This window comes from Halichoeres trimaculatus, unplaced genomic scaffold, assembly GCF_033239565.1.
Source record: "Halichoeres trimaculatus isolate MK-OKI-2021-1 unplaced genomic scaffold, fHalTri1.1 fHalTri1_scaffold_9, whole genome shotgun sequence".
Taxonomy (NCBI): Eukaryota; Metazoa; Chordata; class Actinopteri; order Labriformes; family Labridae; genus Halichoeres; species Halichoeres trimaculatus.
In genome coordinates, this window is record NW_027437188.1 from 37,467,758 (window position 1) to 37,491,720 (window position 23,963).

At 40.6% G+C, this 23,963-nt stretch overlaps 1 protein-coding gene across 1 annotated transcript; it reads left to right on the top strand.

Annotated features, from left to right (window-relative positions):
• The first annotated feature begins 1,060 nt into the window (after positions 1-1,060).
• On the top strand, positions 1,061-22,473 carry hif1al (hypoxia inducible factor 1 subunit alpha, like). The gene is made up of 15 exons (XM_074679027.1): positions 1,061-1,187; positions 11,240-11,430; positions 13,432-13,598; positions 15,292-15,376; positions 15,514-15,629; positions 16,395-16,579; positions 16,665-16,771; positions 16,865-17,012; positions 17,958-18,199; positions 18,320-18,504; positions 18,588-18,683; positions 19,003-19,163; positions 20,879-20,990; positions 21,363-21,486; positions 21,564-22,473. The coding sequence occupies exons 1-15, from the start codon at positions 1,153-1,155 to the stop codon at positions 21,641-21,643; spliced, it is 2,034 nt and encodes a 677-aa protein (XP_074535128.1). The 5' UTR covers positions 1,061-1,152; the 3' UTR covers positions 21,644-22,473.
• Positions 22,474-23,963: the final 1,490 nt, after the last annotated feature.

Genomic DNA, 23,963 nt, shown 5'->3' on the forward strand with positions numbered 1-23,963 from the left:
CGCCACACAGCCAGTTTCACCGCTCCTTATCACCTGTGGAGGAAGGAAGCGACGGTTTCAACCGAAGAACCCCGAGGATTGCCGAGGGGCTTCGGGGCGGAGCTTTCGAACGGCTCGCTTGTTCAGTGCGATGACGTCAAACCCCAAACAGTCGGTGACACCGGAAACTGAAACGACAAAACAATAAATAAAAGCTCAAAAGTTTCTCTTTTCTTTTTCTTTCTTTCTTTAAACCTTTAAAAAAATCATTAAAAAATACTGATTATACTTTTACCTCTGGTTTATTTTTGTTTTTATATTTTATATAAGTCTACCTCTTTAACTGTGTTTTAATTTTGCACGACCAATTTTTTCATTACTGTTAGTATTATCTAACTTTGATATTTACTCATGCAACATTTCTTCTTATTATTATTATTAATTTTATTGTTATTATTATTTTTAGTATTATTATCTGAGCTCAGTCATGTTTATTACTATTGTGAATTTCTATTAGCTGTCATATTAAAGTGAATACAGAAGACTTTAAGCCCTCAAATCTGTCACATATTATTTTATTTATATCTAATTTAATTTAATTTAATTTAATTTAATTTGATTTAATTTAATTTAATTTAATTTTATTTATATTATATTTAATTATTAGTATTATTATTTTTGAATTAATTTATGTCATGAGTGGTTTAATGATTAATGTCACCTGACAACGGCAATGAGACAATTAATTTAATATAAGTGACTGTGTAAACATGAGCTGAAATGACTTACTGTTTCAATCAATAAATCAATCAATCAATCAATCAATCAGTCTTTATTTGGATAGAGCCAAATAATAACAAACGTTATCTCAGGACTCTCATGTTAACAAGATTTTATTTTAAGAAACCCAACATCAACACAAGATTAGGAGTCTTTTTTTTAGCAATGAGCTGTAGATTCATTATTCAAAAAAAAAAAAAAAAAAAAAAAAAAAAAAAGAGAAACACTGTGAGGCTAGTAATTTAAAAATAACCTGGACTTTTATTTTGAAGTGTAGCGGAAGTGGTGTTTCTCTCGGTGGTGGAGCAGCCCAGCTGAGCGCTGTGGGCTGAACAGTCAGAGCAGGATAAACAATGATAAAAGCAGAGCCTCGGTTCTGACTGCAGCTTGAACATGGAGGAAAACGAGAAGATGGTTCCGGTGAAACGGTGAGACACGATTTATCTCTTTACCTCAGTTAACCTGAGATTAACTTTAACTTCAGCGTCCTGGGAGGAATTTAATGTAAGAAGCGGAAATAACAGAGCTCAGACTGTAAATGATTGTTGCTCTCTGAGCTGATCTCTGTTAGAGGAGCTTTCTGCAGAAACCAGAGATGGACTGAGAGAAACATCCTGTTCCTGTTGGAGGAGTCTCTGCTCCCTCTGTGCATGCTGTGCTCTGTTTCTGATGCATGTTTTATCAAACGGGTTATACCAGAGTTTACCTGTTTTATAGTCAACACTTGGTCAGTCTCTGAGTTTATCAGATGTTTTTTTTAATCCCTCAAACTGCACATTGATCAGGAGTAGGGATGGGAACTGAAGTAGGTTCTTTGATAGGTACCGGGTTTCGACTCATGTAAAACCTAAAGGTACCATGTTCAGGGTTCCTAAATGCATCCTTATGACTGTGAGAGAGTAGAAGAGTAGGAGATTTTCCATACTGGACATGAACACAGCATTACAAGGTTATATATTAAAGGATAAATTTGTTAAATTGAATTTTTTTAAATATTTTATTTAAAAAAAGATATTTTTTTACCACATAAAGATAAAAAAGTACCAAAACTTGGAACTGTTGAGTACTGATACCGATTGCTAGGTACCGGGCTTTGGTACCGTATCGTTTGAAATGTGAAAGGTTCTCATCATTAATCAGGAGGAGCTGCTGCAGCCTTTGTTTTCATCTGATCTGCAGACAAAAATCTTTAAAAAGTTCATTTTAATGCACAAATGTTGAAATAATGACCCTTAATTATGATTTTGTATATATATATATATATATATATATATATATATATATATATATATATATATATATATATATATATAAAAGGATTGTTTAAAAAGTGAGGGATGAAATATTGTTATCTGGAGTCTTAAATCATCCTGTCATGGAGCACGGTCAGAGTACGGTGGCCAAAGGGGACAAAGTTTGTGTGTATTTTTGATTTGATTGAGGTGTGAATCAGGTTCACAGTTATTGTCCTCACAGCTCAGACTCTGCTGTCCTCAGACCCCCTGTACGGACTCCAGTCTGGACTCCAGTCTGGACCCCAAACAGACCATACAGAGGGTTTAATGCAAACACTGCAGCTGGAAATAGCTGAGGAGAGGTCCCACATTAAGATAACATGAGGCACACTCACACACTCACACACACACACACACACACACACACACACACACACACACACGCTCTGTGAGGAGGACCTGAGAGGACCCCACTCGGCGTGGCGTGATGAAACCTGCTGCTCAGCAAACAGAGCGTGATGTATGTGGTGGATTTCAGGTCACGTCCTGAGTTCACGTATGGGAGGGAAACCTGGAGATCAGTTATGTAACGTCAACGTATGGAGGAGTGTTTACACCAGGAGCTGAGGACGAGCTCTGACTGCCTCAGCTGATATCAACCTCTCAGTCAGTAAATTATAACTTAAAGATATTTAACTTTTGAAAAGATGAAGAGATAAAAGTTTTTAAAGAGTTGAAAAGTTCCAGCGCTGACGGCTGGTTGATTTGTTCCCCTGAAGCAACACGTGCTCCACTTCCCTCTGCTGTGAAACTGAATGTAGGTCAAATTTTAGTCCAGAACATTCTGCTGTCATTGTGGTTCAACTGTCAAGTATGCAGGAGGAAAGCCAGGAGAGTGCACGTGGGCTCGTGCACATGCGTGTGCTCGTGCACGTGTGCTCGGCGCAGGGCTCGGTCTGTTTCGCACATGTCTCTTTGTTTTGGCCCAGAGTTCGCTCTAACCCGAATACGCTCAGCCTCATCCATGATTCACTCTGCACCTCTCTCTGCATGTGAGCCACCTTTCCTCCCTTCCTTTCCTTCCTTTCCTTCCTTCCTTTCCTCCCTTCCTTTCTGCAGCACGTTTTGGCGCTCACCTCCTCCTCCTCCTCCCAACCTGTTCCTCTCCCTTTAAAGTCTCGTGACTCCTCTCTGAGTACATTATGTTCCCTCGCAGCACGTTTATGCTTCTATTGCACCGCACACACACACACACACACACACACACACACACGCTCTGTTTCTGTGTTAGTGTGTTATTGGAGCTCTGGGTGTGTCTTCACTCGTTTTTTTTTATCCAGTTCCTTTGCCAACAAACACACACACTCACACAAACACACACACACACACACACACACACACTCACACACACACACACACACACACACACACACACACAGATTGAGCAATATGAGCTGGGTCACAGAGTGCTGAGGAGCTCGTGAGGACACTCTGTTCTCTCAAGCTCCTCCCCACACACACACACACACACACACACACACACACACACACACACACACACACACACACACACACACACACACACACACACACACACACACACACACACACACACACACACACACTCTGCTGTAGTGTTACAGTCAGATCCTCTGACAGCTTTATATTGGAGCCGTTTTATTGATAGTGGAAGTAGTAGCGGAGCTATAAACGGCTGCAGTCGTGGTGTTTTGGTTGAAGGATCTGTTTCTGTCTTCACTCGCCGTGGGCTGTAAATCCACACGAGTTTAATTTACTGAAAAAGTTTAAGGAAAGTAGTTTCCCTAAAAACTTTAAGTGAAACCAATTTTAATATGGATGAATAATGAGATGAGACCCAAATGGAAACTCATGGAGTTTAAGTCAGCTGAATCACTCAGTACTTTGATTTTCTCAGACTCCAGAAAAGCACAGACTAAAACACAAAGTTACTCAGTAGACAATTCATTTAAAACCTGGAGAAGAATGTGTAAAATAACTAATGTTAAGGAACAGGAAACCACTTGTCTAAGAGAGATAGCTTGGGATCCAGATTTTAAGCCAAACAGTATCGATGTGGTGTTCAAAAAATGGGAGAGTAAGCGCCTCACTAGATTCTATCAAATGTACAAAGAGGAAGTGATGGATTCTTTGGAAAATATAGTCAACAGATAAGGTTTAAACAAGAATCACTTACAGATATTTGCAAGTGAGAAATTATTTGAAGGAAAAAGTCCAAATTACATCTCTTGGAGATCTCCATCCCCTTCTGAGACATATGATAAAGGCCAATGAAAACCAGAATCTGAAAAATATAACTGGACAAATGAACCAAATACTTCAGGAGGACAGAACTGAAGACATAAACAACATCAAGGACAAATGGCAGATAGAACTGAAAACATCTATATCAAATGATGACTGGACACAGAGTCTTAAGGATAATCTCTCAAACATAAAATCATCTGGCAAGAATACGCTTGGAAGATAAATGTACGATATTTGAGACCACTGGTGATGTTAAGCAAATATAAACAGAATAATTCTAGCTGCTGGAGAGAATGTGGAGAGGACAAAGCAGACCACACTCATATTTTCTTTACATGTAAAAAAATAGAAACTTATTGGTCAGAAGTCATACACACAACAGAACAGGTGTTTGGGAAATTGGGCCAATTTAATAAACATACTTTATGGTTGGGAATAGGTGTTAATGGCCTTCAAAAAGAAGAATAATATTTATTCTGGATTCTGAGAATTACAGCACTCAAACAAATAACCAGAAACTGGGAAAAAGTTGTAAGCCCCCAAAGTAAATAAATGACTAGAGACTGTAGAAAATATTTATAGGGTGGAGAGGGTAACTTATAGAATTAAAGGGGAAATAAATGGTTGGAAAAAAGATGGGATCGGTTTAAATTAAAGTAACTGGATATATCCTGAGTATACAGTAGAGATGAAACCTTTTTCTTTAATTAATTAATGAATTAATTTTATTCTTTTAATTTTTTGTTGTTGTTGTTGCTGGGTAATGTTATTTACTTTCTTATTCATTTGTTATGGTTACTTTGAGAGTATTGGTGTATATGTATTGTAAGTTATGAAAGGTTATATTTTGACCACGGCACATGGGTGAAAGATTACTAAAATGAAACATGGTGTCAAGTTATTTAAATTGCAGGACAGGTATTACAGGAATGTTGTGTACTGTATTGACACAATAAAGTATTAAAAAATAAAAACTTTAAGTGATGTTTGATGAAAACTTGAGTTAATTTAAGTTTTTAATTTCAGCTTCAAACTCAGCGCCAAGTTTGTTCGACTTCAAACTTTTGCAAACAGTGACTCATTATGGCTAAAACTTTGTCTGCAAATCACTAAGTGATCAAACTGTATTGTTTATCTTTACTGTAATTAAATCCTTTAATTAGACATGAAGTCCAGTGTTTCAGGCCTGTAGTGATAACAGCTGATGTAGTAAAGTATTAACTCTGGTGCTGAGATGTTTGGGAGTCTGACCTTCATGTTTGGACTGACGCTCCCACAGCACAGCGTCGGCCTCAGAGCTGCAGCTCCAGGTTTATTGTCTCTTATCGTCTCTGCTTGGCCTTGGAGTTGGTGGGATCGTGTCTGTGAGTCTGAGGAGTGAATTCAGTGTTTGTCTGCTCGTAGTTTTCATGTTTTCATGTCTCTGTGGTTCCTCCACGTGTGCTCGTCCTTCATGTGTGATGGGCTGAACTTCCTGTCCCGTCAGGAGCTGCTGGGACGCCAAGTCTCAGACTGTACACACGACCTTTATATCAACTATTTGTAGCGAGGTGACTCGTGCAGCATGTGTTTACTTATCACTGTATCACTGGATGGGACAGATGTTCACACACACACACACACACACACACACACACACACACACACACACTGGATGTACCAGCAGAGCTGTGAAGCTGCAGATTGAGTGTTCGGTATTTTAAGTCGAGGATCATTTCACACATGAACAGGCTTCAGTCATGCTGCAGGTTGGGATTCATAACAACATGTTCCCTGTTTCTGTGACACATGATGTGACGGTCACACCTCCAGAGTCCAGACCAGGAGTCAGACTCCTTTACCTTCACAGGAGACGTTTGCCCTCAGAGCAGCTGGAGTAAAGTCACAACAAAGAAGATAAAGCAAATAAAATTCTGAACAGAGTTAAAACTGATCGAATAATTATCTAAACAAAAAGTTTTTTAAATTGATAAAATTGTATATTTAATGTCCTAGTTTTATTTCAGATTTGCAAAAATTTTGACATTTTTTTAAATTAAAAAAAATGAAAAATTTAAAATAAAATTCTAAAAATTTGCAATATTTTTATTTATTTACACAATAACTGTTGATAAAATTTCAGTTTTTGCAGTTTGTAAAAAAAATCTGATATTACATGAAAAAGTTACTTGGCTAAAGTTTGAATTTTATTTTTACAGAAATATGGATACTCAGAGTTGAAATATGGATACTGAATCAGAGGTCAAAGAATCACAATTTATTGCCATAATGATTTAATTTTCACATCCCTAATGACACTTTGTATTTTGGACACTTTGGATTGTGCCGCCATGATGTCAGAATTTAGATCAAGGGTGCTCAACCTGTGGCTCTGGACCCTCATGCAGTCCTTTGACTCCTTTGCAGTGGCTCCTCCTACCTTTGAAACATTATTGAAAAATGAAATCCATTTTTCTTAATTTTGGCAAATTTTTCAATTTTCTGTCATTTGTTCATATTTAGAAAAAGAACATTTTTTTATTTTGCAAAATTCTAACACGTTTTCCGACATTTTTTATTTCTATTTTTTTGAAATTTTAAAACAGTTTTAGATTTTATTTTTTTTTGAAAATTTGGTAATTTTGCAAATTTTTGAAAATTCAAAATTTGGGATTTTTTTTGATAATTATTTTTCTTAATTTTGGCAGTTTTTTTTTTTTTCATTTTTTTGACATTTTTTCACGTGTAGAAAAAAATCCATAGTTTAATTTTGCCAATTTTTTGAAAATTTAACACATTTTCAGACATTTTTATATTTTTTTTAAATAAACAAATTTTGAAATTTCATTTTTTGCAAATTTTTAACAACTCCAAATTTTTGCACTTTTTAAAATATTTTGTTTTGATTTAGCAAATTTTAGAATTTGAAAAATTATTGAGAACAATTTCCAACTTATTGAAATTACATCAATTTATTAAATTTATGATATTACAATTTTTTCAGATTTTTGAAATATTTGCAAATTTATTAAAAATAAAAAAAAATACGTTCAATTTTATAAACACAAAAAACTTCTGGTTTAGAAAACTTTTCACTAGATTTTTACAATGTTTAGAGGAGACTGTTTAGTCTTTATTGTGAAGTTAAGTAGTTTTTGTGGTTCCTGAACGACTTTAATCCAGCTGAGCTGAGGGTAAACGGCTCCTATGAAGCCAAAAGTTGCAGACCCCTGATCTAGATCAAACCCTCTTTATCACTCCTGCTGTCTGTGAAATGACGGTGGCCTGTTAGGACAAGAAGCTCCTGCTGCATGATGAGTACGATGCTCAGCTTATCAAAACTTTTCCATCAAAACATCAACTACAATAACAACAACGCTGCTCTTCTCCTTCTTCATCCAACCGCAGCTTTTCTGCAGCCAAAACAAAAACACGCTGCAGGAACACGGCGTGCACGATGGAGTCCTCCACGAGGAGATCTGCTCCTGATGGAGGCGTAAAAAACAAAACCAGTTTAACCTACTTTTGTACTTTTGGATGTTTTATTTCTACACAGTCTGCTTTGATAAACTCTCCACCCTGTGCTGTAAAAACAACGTTCACAGACATGAATTGTGGGATATGATGGATAAGCTCCTGGTTGTGCAGACGCTGTTAAAGGCTTTGTTTGAGCTCTTATTGAAAGTGAAGAAGAGCAGTTCCTCCTCCTCTTCATCAGTACACTAAATCCTCTGACTGATCTCTGGGTGTGACCTGGAGATGTTTGTCTGCGCTCAGGAACACAGACGCTTGGCAGAGGATCAGTGAGATGCTTTAGGGTTTGTGTGAAAGCCGCGGTGCAGGTGGAGGCGTGATGGAGGCGTTGTGTGCGTCAGACATACGTTACAGCCTATAGAGTGAGAACAGCTGTTTGGGATTAGCTGCAAACTTCACCTTAAGCGACCTGAGGGTCTGGATCACCTCAGCGAGCTGCTGCGTGTTGCAGAAACGTTTCCATGCTGCCGTGCAGGAGGTTGATGTGCATTAACACAGATGGTCTGACAGGAATGAAGAGAGGCTGGGCGCTGAGTGACTGGATGGTTAGTGTACAGTACGTCTGTCCCTGCTCCTCTCTCAGCTCCTCCTCCTCTCTGCGTCTGCGTCCTGGATGCTCTGAGGGCGTGTTCAATGATGGATGAAGTCACGTTTGATTACCCAGCCCTGAAGGGGCCCCTTGTTGTTATTTTTGATGCTTTCTTCCATTTAATCCCTGAGGATTAGTTTGTTCCCAGCTCGCTGTGGAAACCGAGAGGCGTGTTTGTGGCTGTGTCTAATTTTACAGGATTGTACTGTACAGGAATGAAGGGAGCGTATGTCTGGTCAGCACGTGATGCTGACGGAGCTGACGGAGCTGGCTGCAGAGGGAGCTGGATGGAGGAGCATAGGATGGAGGAGGAGGGTCTGGACGCCGGCCCAGGGGCTGAGATAAATAACATTCTGTTCCCTTCGGTTTGGGACATTTTTGCTCCAGCGTGGAGGAGAAATATGCCAGTGTGTTTGTGGAGCTGGGCTGTGCTGGCGTCATCAGAAAGTCTTTTTAGGTCAGGCCTATTATTGTAACTTTATCCTGCTCGCTGTGGGAAGTTTCCTCTGGCTTCAGCAGAAATGACAGATGCTCATGATACAGAGGAGAGTCTGAGGGAAAACGACTGAAACTGGGACATTTTTAAAGCCTGAGATCAGCCATGATCAGCCTGGATGAAGTAACAGAAGAGTCTGATCCTGTTAAAGCTCCTGTTAAAGCTCCTGTTAAAGCTCCTGGTTAAAGCTCCTGGTTAAAGCTCCTGGTTAAAGCTCCTGTTAAAGCTCCTGTTAAAGCTCCTGTTAAAGCTCCTGTTAAAGCTCCTGGTTAAAGCTCCTGTTAAAGCTCCTGGTTAAAGCTCCTGGTTAAAGCTCCTGTTAAAGCTCCTGTTAAAGCTCCTGGTTAAAGCTCCTGGTTAAAGCTCCTGGTTAAAGCTCCTGGTTAAAGCTCCTGTTAAAGCTCCTGTTAAAGCTCCTGGTTAAAGCTCCTGGTTAAAGCTCCTGTTAAAGCTCCTGGTTAAAGCTCCTGGTTAAAGCTCCTGGTTAAAGCTCCTGGTTAAAGCTCCTGTTAAAGCTCCTGTTAAAGCTCCTGGTTAAAGCTCCTGTTAAAGCTCCTGTTAAAGCTCCTGTTAAAGCTCCTGGTTAAAGCTCCTGGTTAAAGCTGCTGGTTAAAGCTCCTGTGAGGAGTCTCTGACGGGTTATAAAACAGACTGACTCCAACTCTGAGTCCTCTTTATGGATGATAAAAGTTAACGAAACTAAACTCACAATATCTGATCTAAAACTCTGACAAACAGGACACTTAGAGCTAAAAAAATGTCCCTTCCTGTTTTGTTTTTTTTTTCAGTTTGGTTCGTCTCAGTACGGCACACATTTTGTTTTTGTGACTAAAACCAGGACAGGTCCCAAATCCCTGACCCGTACTGTCCCACTTTTTTTGTTTCCCTTCTGTTGGGGTGCCAGACATACATACACATAACCCTGACATGTTTACGTCTCCAGAGAACTTCCTGTTTGGGGAAATGGCGCCACCAACAGCGTGAAACTGCTGTTAAAAAACCAAACTACGACACGTTTTTCTTCTTCGTTGGATTCATAGACTATTAAAAAAAATATGGACGTCCGCTCGCTCAGCTTGAAGTGAGGTCTCCACAAAAACTGCTCCCCCTGGTGGCTGGCTGCAGTATAGGTTAGAAAATCCATCTCCCCAGTCATTCCAGATGGGCTGTGGTCAAACTTTAAAAAATTAATCCACCTGGTAGAAATGTTTCTCACGTCTGATTGTTGTGGTGATTTGAAGATATCATTTGGCTGTCTTGTATCCAAGTCCTCTTTGTTCTGAAAAGTTTCTTTTTCATTAGTTGTACGGGGTTAAAAACAAGATTTTACGTAAGGTTTAACAATGATTAACATTAACGTTCTCGTGTATTTTTTCGGGGGATTGTAAAATATGTCTGGAGGTAGAGTCAGGAAGTGATTAGACTCTTGAAAGAAAAAAGAAAATATATATTTTTTTGTCCACAAGGGGGCAGGGTTGGCTGTGGAAACACAAACAGGATCAGACTTTACTGATCCAAACCGGACCACTTGGTGGAGACAGGGCTTAGACCGACTCCCAGAATGTGTCTCTGTGAGATCCCAGTGTGACCCTGTAAACTGGAGACCTCCTCTTCCTGTGGAGCTGTTTTAACTGAAAGGCCTTCATTATTGTCTGAGCGCCATCTGCTGGTCTGGTTCATTTTCCTCCACACGTCATTGTCTTGTCCTGCTCCCTCTGGTGGAAACGCTGCCATATTTACACATGAACAAGACTAAAATGGCTAAAATGTAAAACACTGTTTTGTCCACAGGGGGCGCCAGAGTTCACACAAACTAAAAGTCACTCACAGGAGCTTTAAGTGGAAGTGATGTGACCCTTAGGAAGAGGTCTTAAACACCTCCTCGAGTTTTAAAAACAGGTCTGAGGAGCAGAGGAAGATCCTCACGTTAAAAACCTGAACAGAGACATCTGAGTGGTCCAGTTTGAGCTGTTTCTGTCAAACATAAAGAGCCTTTCTTCATCGTTGTTTTCTCACTGACGCCGAGTGACTGAACGTTCAGGGACTCTGAGTCTGAGCGGAGAAAACCACACGCTGTAATTTCACTGTTTTGTGGTCGTAGAGAAAAAAGTGAAGCGCGCTGAGAAGTGGAGCAAGAATGACACTAAATCAACTCTCTGTGACTCTAACTGTTGTTTTCCTTCCTGCTCTCCACCCCCTCCTTCAAAACCTCATTTGACCTCATTTCTGTCCTGCTCCTTCTTCATTGTTTGTTTTGATTTTACTTCTCCTTTTTTCTTCCTCCTCTGCCTCTGTTTTTATCCTCCATCTCTTTATTTCTGACGCCTCTTCCTCCTTTGCCGTCTGCCCGTCTCCCTGCAGGACCAGTTCGGAGCAGAGGAAGCTGCGTTCTCGTGATGCGGCCCGATGCAGGAGGAGTAAGGAGACGGAGGTTTTCTACGAGCTCGCCCGCACCCTTCCTCTCCCACGGCGGGTCTCCACGCAGCTGGACAAAGCCGCCATCATGAGGGTGGCCCTCAGCTTCCTGTCACTGCGGCGTCTCCTGCGACCCGGTGAGGAACGCATGAACAGACGAACACATTTCACCTGTTCGTTAAAACCATGAACGGTATCAGCTGTTCGTCCCTCAGCTGTGACTCAGCTCAGAGGTGTGTCGCCCCCAGGTGTCAGACACACGTGATGACCTCATCATTAATAACTGCACGGTGCAGTTACGTAATCATTACTCAGGCGTCAAACATTTAAACTGCACTAAGTTTCCAAACTAAGATCATCAACATGACTCAGAGAAACCGACTGATGTTTGCATGATGCCTGAGGATATGTTGTTATCACTCATCCCTCCAGCAGGAGGCGCCCTGACTCCATCATTAACAGTCTGCGAAGCACTGTCTGCACCAAGCAGCAACAGCTGGTCGAAAAATGTGGAGCTGAAGGGCTAAAAACTGCAGTTCCTCAAACGTCCACTAGAGGCTTGCTGCAGAAACACCAAAAACTACAAACAAACCAGTTAAAAAATGACGAAAAAAAAAAGATGCATCAAGAGCCATGTTTACAGCCAGGTTTGGAAAAATTAAGAAATCATATTTTTATGGGCATTAAATGTAAAAGTTTTGCCCTTATAAGGGCATGGCATTTCCAATATGGCCGCTCGTCAACAAAGGACATCAAAACTCTAACTACTAAACAAATGGATTATGTCATGAAGGAGACATCCATGTGTCATGCAGTTTAACACAAATAAAAGACTGAACCAATGCAAAAAAAAGCTGCAGTTCCTCAAGCGTCCACTAGAGGGTGACTGCAGGAACACCAACAATTACAAACACACCAATTAAAAATAATGAATTTTACAGCATCAAGAACCATATTTACAGCCTTTTTCAGAAAAATTGGGTCTGATAAATTCATATCTCTTTGGTCATTAAACCTCCAAGTTTTGCCCTTATAAGGGCGTGGCATTTCCAATATGGCTGCTCGTCAACAAAGGACATCAAAACTCTATCTAACAAATGGATAATGCCATGAAGCACACATCCATGTCTCATGCAGTTTAACACAAATAAAAGACTCAACCAGTGCAAAAAAAAGCTGCAGTTCCTCAAATGTCCACTAGAGGGTGGCTGCAAAAAACACACCAAAAACTACAAACACACCAGTTAAAAAAAAAAAAAAAAATTACAGCATCAAGAACCATATTTACAGCCTGGTTTAGAAAAATTGAATCTGAAAAACTCATATCTTTATGGTCATTAAATGTACAAGTTTTGCCCTTATAAGGGCGTGGCGTTTCCAATATGGCTTCTCGTCAACAATGGACATCAAAACTCAGACTATGATACAAATAGATGATGTCATGAAAGACACATTCATGTTTTATGCAGTCTATCACAAATAAAAGACTGAACTAATGCAAAAAAAAGATGCAGTTCCTCAAGCATCCACTAGAGGGCGGCTGCAAAAAAGTACCAAAAACTACATTTCAAGTTTTCTCCTTATAAGGGCGTGGCATTTCCAATATGGCTCCACATCAACAATGGGAATCAAAACTCTGTATCTGAAACAAATTCCTGACGCAAACAAAAGATTGAACCACTGAAAAATACAACAGAAAAAGCTGCAATTCCTTCAGCGTCCACTTGAGGCTGTCTCTAAAACCAGTTAGAGTTTATATTTTTCATTTCATTTTCTTTTATTTGTTTCGGAGGGACACTGCACATTAATAAACATTTCATAAAAATGTAAATGCACCCAAGTTAGCCAAAAAGCTAGTTTACAGTTTATAAAAGATCAAACTTCACTCCTGCTCATAGACTCACAATCTCAGCCTCCAAATCAGAAATCTGAGCTTTTTCAACCATAAAACCTGCCTCAGTCAGCACCAGAGCCCGAGTCTCTGCAGGACGAGCTGAGTCCATGACATCATCTGTTTACAGCTATTTAAAGGAACACACACAGCATTAAAGACTGTCTGAGATAAACGAGTCCTCTGCCTGGTTTCCTGACCTCTGTCAGTGTATCAAACTTACAAAAGTGTGTGTGTTTTTTTCCAGAGACTGAGAGTCTGAAAATGGAGACTGAAGATGAAGATGAGGAGGAGGAGGATCCCATGGACACTTTCTACCCTCAGGTGCTCGCCGGCTTCGTCCTGGTGATGTCAGAGGAGGGCGACATGATGTACCTGACGGAGAACGTCAGCAAACACATCGGCATCACTCAGGTGAGCACAAAACGCAGAATCAGGGTACGAGGGCAGACTGGGTCAGGATCAGGTTTCATGGTTTGACTCCAAACAGTCAGTTTGTTATCAAACAGGAAGGAGGTAAACATCCGCTAACTGAGTTTACACCAACACTTCCTCCTCTCTGACTTCATGCATTCAGCTTTCTGTCACCGATGACCTGAAGATTGTTCACCTGAGGGATGTTAGTCTGACGTTGAAGGTCCTGTGTGCAGAGTTTGAGAGGTTTAAAACAGAAATTTATCCTGGAGCTTCTTTACGACTCAAACGTTTAAAAAAACGTGAAACAAGCTGCTGTAAAATGAGGAAGTCAGACAAGTTATTAAACGACACTTTAAAACAGCCTTTTTAAAACTTTCTCACAGCGCTGATTCATTATAATTAAGACTTTAATTAACATAAAGGAGGGTCAGAAACCACTGCTTAAAGCTCCTGTGGTTTTGACACCCTCTAGTGGACAAAGTGGTACTGCTACACTTTTTGCTAATTCAGTCATAGACATAAAAAAATCAAAATTTTTGTTTTTCCAAGTTAAATCTTTGGTGTTTTTATGACTCTATTTGAAAGAAAAGGACAACGGACAGGTCTGATTTTACTTTATTTATTTATTTATTTATTTTACAATTTTTCCATAAAAAAAACTGAAATTTTTTGAAATTTTTGAAAAGTTCTTAGATTTCAGACATTTTTGAATATTACAGAAAAAAATTGCAAGTTTTTTTTTGTAATCTCTCTAAATTTGTTGTTATTCAATTTTAAAAGCTTTTTGTAAATTTTGAATTTTGTTCTTGGAATTTTTTGCAAAATTTTGATTTCAGAAATTTTTGAAAATTACAAAAAACGTAACTTTTTTTACAAGTTTTTTTGTGATAATCTCCCTGAATTTGTCGTCTTTCAATTTTCAAACTTTTTTGTAAATTTTCAATTTTTTTTGCAATTTTTGCAAAATTTTGAAATTTAAATTAATTAAAAAAAATTGAACGAATAAAAAAAAAATCAGCCAGTGGAACCAGAGAAAAGTTACTTGTACATTCTTCTAGTCTCTAGCAAATTTATTTTACTTGTTATTTGCATTTCAGACCTCATGTCAGTCTTGAAATAAATCAACAAGACATTTTTTCTGGACTCGTCAGGTGAATGTGGCTCATATCGAGTGGAATTAAACAACTTTAACTTAAAATAAGACAAAATTACTTGATAGGATTTCAGTTTTCTGCAGTGCATAAATGGATCCTGTGAAAAACAGGCAAAACTCAAGTGAAAAGAAGACACAGGAAACTGTGGAGGGAAGTGCTCCCCAAAAATGACCCCCAGCAAAACCATTCAGGTGTCTAAGGTTCCACCTGAGGTCGAGCTCTGATTTAGTCTTTTTTCTGATGTTTATTGAGCTTCAACATTTTCTGAGACACACAGATACTATTAAATAAATTCTAAAAAAATAAATTACCATAAGAAACAAACACTTTGATAATTATAAAAATCAAAAAATTAAATTACACTGAGTTGTTGCATTATTCCTGTCCATGTGAAGAGAAGCTTTAAAGTCTTTTGCAGATTAACATCATGTGATCTTTATCTCTGTCTGTGGGCAAAGGGGATTTTTTCAGTTGCTAAACAAAAAACATGTAAACAAACTGTGACTCATGTTGTTTGTTGTTGTTGTTGTTTGCAGCTGGAGCTCCTGGGTCAGAGCATTTATGACTTCGTTCATCCCTGTGATCAGGAGGAGCTCAGAGACCTGCTCGCTCCACGTCCAGGTCAGACACACACACACACACACACACACACACACACACACACACACACACACACACACACACACACACACACACACACACACACACACACACACACACACACACACACACACTGACCCTCAGCTCCTCTTCTCCAGGTCTGAGTAAGAAACCTTTGGCTGAGCAGTCGAGCGAGAGAAACTTCTTCATGAGGATGAAGAGCACTCTGACCAGCAGGGGGCGCACCGTCAACATCAAGTCTGCTGACTGGAAGGTTGGATATCACACACACACACACACGCTCACAAACACACACGCACGCACTCTGGGCCAGTGTCCAGTCTGAAAAGGATCAGAGTGGGTCAGCTCGCTTCTGGCCGTTCGCCTTGTTCTTTCCTCCTGTTCCAGGGTACAAGGATCACGTGTAGCTTTCTACGGGACACACACCCTCTCTCTCTCACACACACACACACACACACACTCACACACACACACACACACACACTCACACACACACACACTCACACACTCACACTCACACACACTGGGCTGCAGTCCAGTCTGGAAAGGATGAGAGTGGGTCAGCTCGTTTCTGGCTGTTCTCCATGTTCTTTTCTGGCTGCCCAGTGTACAAAGATCACATGCAGCTGTTTACTTGGAACACACACACTCACACACACACACACACACACACACACACACACACTCACAAACACTAAAAACAGAAACTTTGAACACACTTCCCCCAGTGTCCAGCAGGGGGCGTCTGGGCTGGCTGTGAAAGGAGGTCAGATGTTGTCTCAGAGGAGTCGGCCTGTTTGTTAGATAACGATCGCTGAGGCTGAAGTTTGACCTGTTTTATCACCTGAAGTCAAATTAACGAGACGTTTTAATCAAAGTCTGACGAACGATCGCGTCAGAGCAGCTGCAGAATCAGACACTTTGATCCTAATCCAGGTGAAATGTTGTTTCCTGAGTGCTCTGCCTGATCCAGTCTGCACACACACCTCATGTGAACTCTCCGCTCTGCCGTCTGCAGGTCCTCCACTGCACCGGACACATGCGTCCCTTCAGCCACGGCTCCACGCCGCCCCCTGCTGCCCGAGTGATGACCCTGCTGTGCGAGCCCATCCCTCACCCCTCCAGCGTGGAGTTCCCCCTGGACACACACACCTTCCTGTCCCGCCACAGCATGGACCTGCGCTTCACACACTGCGAGGGCAGGTAAGGTCAGCGCGGCCGCTCCTCGCTGCAGGAAACGACCACAGAGACACGGGCTCTGATTGGTCCTCTGGCTTTCTGCTTCCAGAGTGATGGAGCTGACTGGATACAAACCTGAGGATCTGATTGGCTGCTCGGCGTACGAGTTTCACCACGCGCTCGACTCGGACCACGTCAACAAGAGCCTGCACACCTGTGAGTTTCCCACACACACACGTTTAGCAGCCGTGGCGTTTGCTCGTGGCGCCAGCGTCTCACTCCTCCTCCTCCTCTCCACGTCTCCTTCAGTGCTCTCCAAAGGTCAGGTGAGCACCAGCTGCTACCGCTTCCTGACCAACGGCGGCGGATACGTGTGGGCGCAGACTCAGGCCACCGTCCTCTACAACAGCAAGACGTCACATCCTGAGGCCGTGGTCTGCCTCAACTTCATCCTCAGGTACAGACGGACTGACACGCTGAGAGGGCGGTGATGAGGAGGATGATGATGAAGATGATGATGGTGATGATGGTGGTGATGATGATAATGATGATGATGATGATGATGATGATGGTGGTGATGATGATGATGATGATGATGATGATGATGATGGTGGTGATGATGATGATGATGATGATGATGATGAGGATGATGAAGATATTAATGATGATGATGATGATGATGATGATGATGATGATGATGGTGGTGATGACGATGAGGATGATGATGATGATGAGGATGATGATGATGAGGATGATGATGATGATGATGATGATGATGGTGGTGATGATGATGAGGATGATGATGATGATGATGATGATGATGGTGGTGATGATGATGATGAGGATAATGATGATGATGATGAGGATGATGATGATGAGGATGATGATGATGATGATGATGATTGTGATGATGATGATGATGATGATGATGATAAATGATGATGATGATGAAGATTATGATGAGGATGATGATGATGATTGTGATGATGATGACGATGATGAGGATGATTAAGATGATGATAATGATGATTGTGATGATGATGATGATAAATGATGAAGATGATGATGATGAGGTTGATGATGATGAAGATGATGATGATGATGAATGATGTAGATGACGATGATGATGATGAAGATGATAATGATGAAGACAACGATGATGATGATGATGATGATGATGATGATAATGATGAATGATGGATATGATGATGATGATGATGATGATGATGATAATGATGAATGATGGATATGATGATGATGATGATGATGATGATGATTATGAGGAAGATGATGAGGAGGATAACGATGATGATGATGAGGATAACGATGATGATGATGAATGATGAAGTCGATGATGATGATGATGATGACTAAAGTTGACCATGTTGTCTCTCCTCTGCAGCGGCGTGGAGCAGCCAGACGCCATCTTCTCCCTGGAGCAGATTCGCAGCAGCCGCTCGCCTAGGGCAGAGGAAGTCCCGCCCTCTGACATCAGCAGCTCGAACGGCGAGCGCCTGGGCTCTGACGCCGCTCTGAAGAGAACCAGCAGTGCCACAGATCTCTTCTCCAAGCTGAAGGAGGAGCAGGAGGAGCTTCTCCGGGTGGCGCCTGCAGCGGCGGACACGGTCATCCCGCTGACAGGAGGTCAGACTCTTCACGGCGTTGGGTCTCAGAGGGTTAATCCTGCATCTTAGGCAGAGCGTTAGGAGCATGCTCAGTGTCAGGGCGGGGTCAGCTGACCTCTCTGTTTCCTCCTCCAATCAGATTCAGCCGAGCTGTCCTTCTACAGCCCGCCCACTCCGGACGCCATGCCGGCGAATCCTCAGGACCTGTGCTCGCCAAAGCTCCGACAGCTCCTGGCGCCCATCTTCGAGCCCCTCACCCCCCCCCTGTCCACATCCTCATCCTCAACCCCCCCTCTGTCACCAGCATCCTCACCTGAGCCCCAGGTAAACCTGAACCTTTAAAACCATGGATGACGGGGGACATGGCGTGGGACGTGGCGTGGTCTAACGACTGTTTCCTCCCTCAGAGCCCCGCCACGGACGACTCCATGGACACCAGCGAGGTGGAGAAGTTCTTCGCCGTTTGCTCGGTGGATGATCTGAAAAGCGATGAAATCCTGGAGGTGAGGAAAAAAACTCAGAGCGCAGAGTCAGATTTCTTTACCTCGTCATCGTACGGTTCAGTCGCTTTAAGATGTCAGGAAATCAGAAAACGTGAAGCAAAAACAAAAAGATGCTTCAAGAAAATGCTAAAAACAACAGCAGAGGTTAACACGAGGAAATTAGCATCAGTAAAAATCTGTTTCAGGTGGTTTAAAGGATTTTCCTCGTCTGCAGACTTTTCTGAATCAGTGAAATCTTTCCCTGGTTTCTGCTCCATGTAGGATTTCTCAGTCCTCGTTTCTCATCCCTCCTAAACGTCTTTTCTCTGTCTGGGATCAGGGGGTGGATCTGGAGATGCTGGCTCCTTACATCTCCATGGACGACGACTTCCAGCTCACGTTCCTCGGCAGCAGTTTGACGGGGGAAGCTGAGAATCCTTCATCGCTGTCGTTGTCTGAGCCGACGGCGATGACTCCTGATGTCTCTGTGAGGGGGAAACGGTACGACACACGGTCACACACCTCCTCTCCTCTTTACACAGCGTAGAAAAAGATAAACAGGATCACAGTTCTGCCTCGTGTGGCGCTTTGACTCCTTTGCAGTGGCTCCTTGGAGCTTTAAAAATATTATCTAGGGGCGCAGATGGCCTAGTGGTCTAGGTTTGCCCTTGTGTGGCCCAGGTTTGAGTCCAGCCTGTGGCCTGTTTTCTGCGTTTCATATCCCCTCTCTCTGTTTCTGACTTTATCCACTGTCGTATATTTTCAGTTTAAAGGCATGAAAAGCCCCAAAAAGTAACTTAAACATATATTATATAACTGAAATAAAGAGTTTTTATTTTTTAAGACACTGACACAAAATAAAACCATGTGTCAGTGCGCTGTAAATGAACTAAATGTTTATCATATCTTGCCGTTAAGTCTGCTGAATTTTTGAAATTTCAAAATTGCATTAACTTTTTTTGAGATTTTTTTTAAATACCTGCAAATTTTTTTGATTTGCCTTTTTTGTTTCTAAAATTTTTGAATTTTTTTGCAAATTTCTTTAGATCATAATTGTGTATTTTTTTTTTTAATTCCTGCATATTTTTTAAATTTCCCTTTCTTAATTTCTGAAATTTTTGAAGCTTTTTGCAAATTTCTTTAGATAAAAATTGTTTTTTTTTATTTATTCATTTTTTTTATTATTTTTTTATTCCTGCAATTTTTTTTTAATTTGCCTTTTGTAATTTCCAAAATCTTTGAAGTTTTTTTGCAAATGTCTTTAAATTAAAATTTTTTGCAATTTTTTTAAATTTTTGTTATTTTCCAAAATCTTTGAATTTTTGAAAATTATTTAAATCTATTTTTTCAACCAATTTTGTTTTTTTTGCAAATGTTTTAAATTTGCAAGTTTTTTTAAAAAATTTTCAAAATCTTAAATTATTTAAGTCTTTTTTATCAATATGTGTATTTTTTGCAAGTTTTTTGAGTTTCAGAAATTTTTGGGAAATATTTGCAAATTGATTTAAAATTAAAAAAACTAAGGAATCACATGTACAAATTCATAAAATTAAAAAAAAAAAAACTTCTTGTGTTGAAAAATGTTAAAGAAATGTAAATCAAGTTCAGGATTTTATCCTCGTTTTCGTCTTTATTGTAAAGGTAAAGTAGATTTCGTGGCCTTTTAATGACTTTAATCCAGCTGAGCTGAGGAAAACTGGCTCCTACTAAAGTAAAAGTTGCAGACCCATGAGCTGGATGATAATTCTGGGGGATGTAATTGCAGTGTTTGTCCTGAGGGGGGCGCCAAAGGACAAGCCTTGGTGTTCCTCAATCACAGGATTTATCCTCTGAGCTCCTCTTCTCTCTGAGGCTGAAATCAAAGACGTGTCTGTGAATTTTAAACTCTTCATGTGATAAAAACACCTCAGGGTTTTTTTTTAACACGCTCTGTGTCTGTGTCTGTGTCTGTGTGTGTCGTCTGTGTCTGTGTCTGTGTCTGTGTCTGTGTCTGTGTGTGTGTCTGTGTCTGTGTCTGTGTCTGTGTCTGTGTCTGTGTCTGTGTCTGTGTCTGCGTCTGCGTCTGTGTCTGTGTCTGTGTCTGTGTGTCTGTGTGTGTGTCTGTGTGTGTGTCTGTGTCTGTGTCTGTGTCTGTGTGTGTGTCTGTGTCTGTGTCTGTGTCTGTGTGTGTGTCTGTGTCTGTGTCTGTGTCTGTGTCTGTGTCGTCTGTGCTTCAGGGCTCACGGCCTGGACGAGGAGATTCCCTCTGAGCTGATGATTCAGGCCAAGAGACAGAAACAAGAAGCTTCTTCCATAGAAGAGGAACTCCTGCTCAGCCACAGACTGCTGGTGAGTGGAGGAGGAGGAGGAGGAGGAGGAGGAGGAGGAGGAGGAGGAGGGAAATGTGGTGATCCAGCTCCTTTTGAAAGACGTTTTACATAACAGCTAAAGACGGCGCGAGCTGAGGTCATGAATGATTAAATGTTCCTGGAACAAGCACAAAGGATCTGCAGAGACATGATTTCACATCATGAGAGAAATCCGTCTCCTGCAGACCAGAGACAAAGATCTGAGAGCGGATAAAAAAAGTTTAAAGAGGGGGTTTGTTCAGAGAGGCCCCTCTTTAAAGCACCCAGCAGACTCTGAGTACTGTCACTTTAAGGAGTGAAAACAGGATGGAGTGATTGATATAATCTGTGTTTTTGTTTGTCTCATCATCAGGACTGTCTACAGGAAACGGACCAATCAGATCTCGTCCTGCTGCGGGGGTCAGGTGGGCGGAGCCAGCTGCTCACAGACAGAGACCCTCTGTTCGGGGGCGTTCAGGGACTCTGTGACACTGCAGGTGACTCATGTTTACACCTTTACTCACAGACGCTCTGCTCAGGATGATGTCACTGACCGTCTCTCTGTTTCCCTCAGCGCTGATGGGCGACATGTTCTCGTCCCGTCCTTCCAAACTGCCGCCGCCGCTGCCGCCATCCCTCTCAGCGATGACCTAACTGAGCTCCTTCCACCACGAGCTGGACTTCTGACTTCTGAGCTTTTTAACCCGAGCGCACTCAAACCCAGCACGCCACCGTCACATACGCACACATATGTATACCCGCACACGCTGTGGTGATGGTCAGCCTGGAAACAGCGTGAGGTGCTTCTGATGATAATCCCGTGAGATTATAATCCGTCTGATTCTGTGTGATCTCCACCTGTTCCTCTGCGCGGCGAGCAAACCCGGACCGTCTCTGGAGTTTGTTCTCTGCTTGGTGCTCCTGACCTTTCCCATCAGCCTCCCCGCCGCCCCACCATCCCACCTCCTTCCAAACCCGACTGCGAATATCAGTGGCAACTTTTATTTCAGTGGCATCTTTCTAGTCTTTTCTACCTGTTTCATACTGAGCGTAGCGACTGTTTTTACTGTGACGTGAGCCCGAGGCCACGGAGGAGGCGGGGAGGAGCTGAGCGAATGAGAGGAGGGGGAGGAGCCACGTCAGCGTGTAACCAGATTAACCTGCAGTTAGTATGAAGTGAGCTTGTTTCAGATTATTATGAATCACGTATCGACACTATAACCTGAGTCTCTGTGAGGGAGCACACCTGAGTGATGAGACGCTGTGATCCTGCTGCTTCCTCTGAGCTGTGGCTTCGTTATTTCTACTCATGAATGCGTCCGTCTGGTTTAATCACTAACGAAGATGATTTTAACGAGCGCTCTCTGTGCCTTTATCATCAGGATCTGCTCTGAGAGCTGCAGAGATCAGAGAGGAACTAACTTTGTCTAACTTCTGTCATTAATCCTGTTTATTCCTGTTTTCACTCGTATTAAACTGAAGAAATCAAACGAAGCGTCTGCGTGGTCACTCTTCACCTCGTCACCTCTTCACCTCGTCACATCGTTAATGTTTGATCCAGAAATCTGCAACCTCACATTTTTTTTTTTTTTATTCTTAAGCAAAACAAGTGGTATATAGAAACTAAACAAAAAGAGAAGAAAAAAAGAAATTTTGGAAGAGAGGAATAGTACGGAAGCCTATTTCGAAGTAGCTCAATAATTCAGGAAAAAAAAAACTCCTAAAAACAAACCAATAAAAAAATATTAATCAGTAAAACAAAATTAATTACCACAGAAAAAAATTCTCATAAAAACAGAAATAATTATAACAAAAAAACAAATATAATAACTATAAAAAAAACAAACCAATAAAAATATTTTAATCAGAAAAACAAAATTAATTACCACAAAAAAATACTCAAACACAGAAATAATAAAAAAAAAAAAACAATAAAAAATATTATTTAGAAAAACAAAATTAATTTCCCCAAAAAAACCCAAGAAATTACAAGAAATTAAATTACTCTGAAAAACCTGATTTTTTTTTCTTCAAGTGAATGCAATAGGCTTCCGTAGATTAGGACTGAGCAGACAACAAAAACTAAACAATCAGAGACAACGACAAAATAAAATAAATATTTTATCGGGATAAATTGTGAGCGTGTACATGTGTATGTGTTGAGGGCAAAAAAATGATTTTTGGAAAAAAAAAAAAAAAAACTAAAAAAACTAAAAATAAAAAATACACAGATAAAATAGATAAATGAATGAATAGAAATGGTTAATTAATTAGATACTGAAGTCATGATAGCCTTGTGGGATGGCAGTGGCAATAATGATTACAATCACAACACATAACAATAAATATAATTTAAAAAAATGAATTAATAATTATTGTTATAATAGTAATAATAATGATAATATCATAATAATCAAAATAAAAAAAGAAATAAAATAAAAAAGAAAAAAATAATTTAAAAAAGAGCAAGGAAAAAAAAAAATCACATTCTTTAAAGAGGGGGTATTATGTTTCTTTGAGTTTTTATTTTGTCCCTCTGAGGCCCCCGTAGTAGCATTAAACGATTCACAGCTCACAGTAATCTCTGTTTTTCTCTCCCTCATGTTTTAGCTGCTGTCTCTTTAAGGCCAGTTTCTAACAAGTTGATAAAATAAGGGAAACTGGATTAGATCGGAAAACTTTAATCCCAAACTTTATTTATTAACGACAAAGGAAGTTAAAGTTATGAGATAAAGGTAAGTTAATAAAGTCACCGTCTCATAATTTTGATTCTTCTCATGATTAAAACCTGAAGTTTGACTTTTCTTTGCACTGAGGCGAAATATGTGAGATGTAGGAAACTTGTTGAGTAAAGCTTTAAAAGTCAAAATCAGACGCCAGAAATGACCTGAAGATTATTCCAGATATGAGACGAACGTTAAAGGTGATTAAACAGAAATTTATCCTGGAGCTTCTTTTCTCTGAAACATTAAAA

Excerpts from the sequence above, each read along its gene's own strand:
- hif1al (XM_074679027.1), top strand. The coding sequence starts at position 1,153 with ATGGAGGAAAACGAGAAGATGGTTCCGGTGAAACG. Across the intron at positions 16,580-16,664 it reads TTCACACACTGCGAGGGCAG|AGTGATGGAGCTGACTGGAT; the intron begins GTAAGGTCAGCG and ends TTCTGCTTCCAG. Across the intron at positions 17,013-17,957 it reads TGCCTCAACTTCATCCTCAG|CGGCGTGGAGCAGCCAGACG; the intron begins GTACAGACGGAC and ends TCTCCTCTGCAG.